At 45.2% G+C, this 5,000-nt stretch overlaps 1 protein-coding gene across 1 annotated transcript in view; it reads right to left on the bottom strand.

Moving 5' to 3' along the window:
- Positions 1-1,443: 1,443 nt before the first annotated feature.
- The window catches only part of rnf223 (ring finger protein 223), a 4,749-nt gene continuing 1,192 nt past the window's right edge, over positions 1,444-5,000 (bottom strand). The window contains exon 2 of the mRNA XM_061985393.1: positions 1,444-2,234. Within this exon, the coding sequence (XP_061841377.1) occupies positions 1,531-2,211 (681 nt within the window). The 5' untranslated portion in view covers positions 2,212-2,234 and the 3' untranslated portion in view covers positions 1,444-1,530. The remainder of the gene's footprint in view (positions 2,235-5,000) is intronic.

Genomic DNA, 5,000 nt, shown 5'->3' on the forward strand with positions numbered 1-5,000 from the left:
CGCATTGTGAGGGTTTGCTGGGAACGTCTGGCAGAGTCTCCTGTCAGAGAGAGTTTCAATTCCCACCTCCGGAAGAACTTTGAACGTGTCACGAGGGAGGTGCTGGACATTGAGTCCGAATGGACCATGTTCCGCGCATCTATTGTCGAGGCGGCTGATTGGAGCTGTGTCCGCAAGGTAGTTGGTGCTTGTCGTGGCGGTAATCCTAAAACCCGTTGGTGGACACCGGCGGTGAGGGATGCCGTCAAGCTGAAGAAGGAATCCTATCGGGTTCTTTTGGCTCATAGGACTCCTGAGGCAGCGGACAGGTACCGACAGGCCAAGCTGTGTGCGGCTTCAGCGGTCGCAGAGGCAAAAACTCGGACATGGGAGGAGTTCGGGGAAGTCATGGAAAACGACTTCCGGACAGCTTCGAAGCAATTCTGGACCACCATCCGCCGCCTCGGGAAGGGGAAGCAGTGAACTATCAACACCGTGTATGGCGAGGATGGTGTTCTGCTGACCTCGACTGCGGATGTTGTGGATCGGTGGAGGGAATACTTCGAAGACCTCCTCAATCCCACCAACACGTCTTCCTATGAGGAAGCAGTGCCTGGGGAGTCTGTGGTGGGCTCTCCTATTTCTGGGTCTGAGGTTGCTGAGGTTGTTAAAAAGCTCCTCGGTGGCAAGGCCCCTGGGGTAGATGAGATCCGCCCGGAGTTCCTTAAGGCTCTGGATGCTGTGGGGCTGTCTTGGTTGACAAGACTCTGCAGCATCGCGTGGACATCGGGGGCAGTACCTCAGGATTGGCAGACCGGGGTGGTGGTTCCTTTCTTTAAGAAGGGGAACCGGAGGGTGTGTTCTAACTATCGTGGGATCACACTCCTCAGCCTTCCCGGTAAGGTCTATTCAGGTGTACTGGAGAGGAGGCTCCGCCGAAAAGTCGAACCTCGGATTCAGGAGGAACAGTGTGGTTTCCGTCCTGGTCGTGGAACTGTGGACCAGCTCTATACTCTCGGCAGGGTCCTTGAGGGTGCATGGGAGTTTGCCCAACCAGTCTACATGTGTTTTGTGGACTTGGAGAAGGCATTCGACCGTGTCCCTCGGGAAGTCCTGTGGGGAGTGCTCAGAGAGTACGGGGTATCGGACTGTCTGATTGTGGCAGTCCGCTCCCTGTATGATCAGTGCCAGAAAGTATTGTATGTGTAATGTGTGACCAAAGAGGCTCTCTGCAAAAAATATACATATTTTTTATATATTTTGAAGAACTAAGAACTTTTATTTTAATATTTAAAAAAATATTATTATTATTTAATTTTTTATCTTTAAAAATGTAAGATTGTTTTATGTTTTTTCTGAACTAAGAATTTTATAATTTTTTTCCCCAAAAAGTAGTTTCTGGAAAGATAAAAAGGTTCACAGCTTAGGTTTGAGACTTTTTAATACAAAATAAATCACATTATTTAGTGCAAGTTCAGGTGTCCTTCCAGCAGAGGGCGCCGTACTTAGTCTTTGCCAATGTAAGTCCGGTCCAGGAGGTGATTTCCATGGTTACTGAGTGGTGGCTGGAGGTCTGGTGAGCGGGCTGAAAGCGGCGAGCGTTGTGGGCGTGGCCACGGTGCGATTCGGCGCCATCGCGTCAGAGCACCTCAGGTTTCCCGTGCTGAAGGCGCACTGCAGCGGCCACAGCACCACCAGCACCAGCAGCACCATCAGCGCCACAAACAGCGCCATCCTCCTCCAGTCCGACAGCCGGCCCAGCGGCCCCGTTCGCCGCGGCGAGCTCCGGGCGGGGGCGCTGACCCCCGCCTTGGCGGCGGTGGCGCCGATGTCGATGCAGACGCACAAGGCGGAGGGCGCCACGCTGTCGGACGTGGGCCCACAGCTTTTGTAGCACAGCTTGTCGCCGTCCAGCCACACGGGCTCCTCGCGCTGCTGGTGGTGAGGCAGCTGGTGCAGCGTGTCCTGGTCGGTGGGCAGCGACGGGGGTCCGCCCTCGGACAAGGTCGTGCTTTGACGGCACAGAGGGCAAAAGACGTCGGCGCCTGCGTCCGACGGCGCCGTCGCCTGGTTGTCGGCCGGGGAGATAGCCAAGAGGCGGGAGAGACACTCCAGGCAGAAGGTGTGCGCGCAAGACAGCAGCTTGGGGGTCTTGAACATGTTGTCGTAGGCGCTGTAGCAGATGGGACATTCCAGCTGGCTCCCCCTCGTCTGCGTGTGCCACACCTCCATCCTTCTCTGGATCACAATCGAGCCTGGGAAAACATCAAAGGTAGGACTTTTATTTTGGTATTACAATTTGGGACTTCCTGTTCTTGTCCTTTCACCGCAGGGCCGAGTCATCTGCCTCGTGGATGTTGTCAACATATGATGCATCAAACACGACCGTCTACACCAGGGGGCCAAACTTTTTACCCTAAGGGCCACAGACCGACAAATCAAATATGCTCTGGCCATTTTGGTAGTTTTCACCTTCAAGACCAGCTCGATATACCCAACGGCCATTTTGGTAGTTTTCACCTTCAAGACCAGCCCGATATACCCGCCAGCCATTTTAGTAGTTTTCACCTTCAAGACCAGCTCGATATACCCAACGGCCATTTTGGTGGTTTTCACTTTCAAGACCAGCTCGATATACCCAACGGCTATTTTGGTAGTTTTCACCTTCAAGGCCAGCCCGATATACCCGCCAGCCATTTTAGTAGTTTTCACATTCAAGACCAGCACAATATACCCGGCGGCCATTTTGGTAGTTTTCACCTTCAAGACCAGCCTGATATACCTGGCGGCCATTTTGGTAGTTTTCATCTTCAAGACCAGCCCGATATACCCGGCGGCCATTTTGGTAGTTTTCACCTTCAAGACCAGCCCGATGTACGCGGTGACCATTTTGGTAGTTTTCACATTCAAGACCAGCACGATATACCCGGCGGCCATTTTGGTAGTTTTCACCTTCAAGACCAGCTTGATATACCCGGCGGCCATTTTGGTAGTTTTCACTTTCAAGACCAGTACGATATACACGGCGGCCATTTTGGTAGTTTTCACCTTCAAGACCAGCCCGATATACCCGGCGGCCATTTTGGTAGTTTTCTCCTTCAAGACCAGCCCGATATACCTGGCGGCCATTTTGGTAGTTTTCACCTTCAAGACCAGTCCGATATACTTGGCGGCCCTTTTGGTAGTTTTCATCTTCAAGACCAGCACGATATACCCGGCGGCCATTTTAGTAGTTTTCACATTCAAGACCAGCACGATTTACACGGCGGCCATATTGGTAGTTTTCACCTTCAAGACCAGCCCGATATACCCGGCGGCCAATTTGGTAGTTTTCACATTCAAGACCAGTACGATATATGCGGTGGCCATTTTGGTAGTTTTCACCCTCAAGACCAGCACGATATACCCGGCGGCCATTTTGGTAGTTTTCACATTCAAGACCAGCCCGATATACCCGGCGGCCATTTTGGTAGTTTTCACATTCAAGACCAGCACGATATACACGGCGGCCATTTTGGTAGTTTTTACCTTCTAGACCAGCACGCTATATGCGGTGGCCATTTTGATAGTTTTCACCTTCTAGACCAGCTTGTGTGTGTAATTTATATAATACAATACTATTTTTTTTTACATCCAAAATGATTTTTCCTATAACAGAAATTAACTTCACATTAGCTAAAAAAAAAACGAAATATTTTCAGTTTGTGCAGACGAGTGTGGACGAAAGTCAAACACAAAAGTCAAAGTCAAAACGTGTGAAATCAAACAATAATTTGACTGAACAAATTAATGTTAGCATAGTTGCTAGTTCATTAGCATAAGCATATTTGAGTCATACTTATTACATTTGAACATTTATTATATATCTTCATTTATCATAATAATAATCATAATATTAATACTAATAATAATAGTCATAATCATAATAATATTAATCATCATCATTATAATTATAATAATAATCACAACAATAATGATAATCATTTTTATTATCATAATAATAATAATCATAATGTGTATTATCGTCATCATAATAATACTATTACTAATAATAACTATAATCATAATAATAATAATCATAATCATAATCATAATAATACTACTAGTTATAACAATAATCATCATAATATTACTAATAGTAATAATTTTTAGCATCATAATCATAATAATACTACTACTTATAACAATAATAATCATAATAATATTACTAATAGTAATAATCATTGTCATAATAATAATAATAATAATCATAATAATTAATACTACTTCTACTACTAATATCAATCATAATAATCATACTAATAATAATAATCATAATCATAATAATTAATACTACTTCTACTAATAATAATCATAATAATCATACTAATAATAATAACAATACCCTTTGAAGTGAACTAAAGGGGTGGTTCATATGTAGTAATAGTTGGATTAGTTTAGTGCTGAATGTTGTTGACTGAAGGAAATATTTCAGTTTGAAGAGAAAAAAGTCAAATATTAACTCTTGCAATAACACAACTGCTGCAGCAACAATCGCTTTATCACACACACGTGCTCTTTTTACATGGCCTACTGACACACACACACACACACACACGTGTTTTCACCTGGGCTTTCACCCCCCCCCCCCCCCCCCTCACACACACACACACACCTGACGCACACACACCTACTGACCCACACACACGCACACACCTGACCCACCCGCGCACACACGCCTTCCACAAACAAGGTGTGTGTAACGGTGGCCCCAGCTTGTTCTGCAGCTTTTTACCAGAGGAGCCAATACAAGTTTGCACAAGCAACACAATAAGTCAAGAAAATAAGTCGACTATTGCAGCGTCACAAAATTATTATTTTTCCAGTAAATATTTTATTAATCTGACATATGACATATGAAAGGATATATTGGCTATTTGTATTATTTCATAGACAAAATCATTTGTTTTGGAGCATTTATCATGCATTTGCATTCATCATGTATTATTATAAAATTATTTTTGTCATCAAAATTGTATTAA

This window comes from Nerophis lumbriciformis, linkage group LG23 (assembly GCF_033978685.3).
Source record: "Nerophis lumbriciformis linkage group LG23, RoL_Nlum_v2.1, whole genome shotgun sequence".
In the NCBI taxonomy this organism is placed as follows: Eukaryota; Metazoa; Chordata; class Actinopteri; order Syngnathiformes; family Syngnathidae; genus Nerophis; species Nerophis lumbriciformis.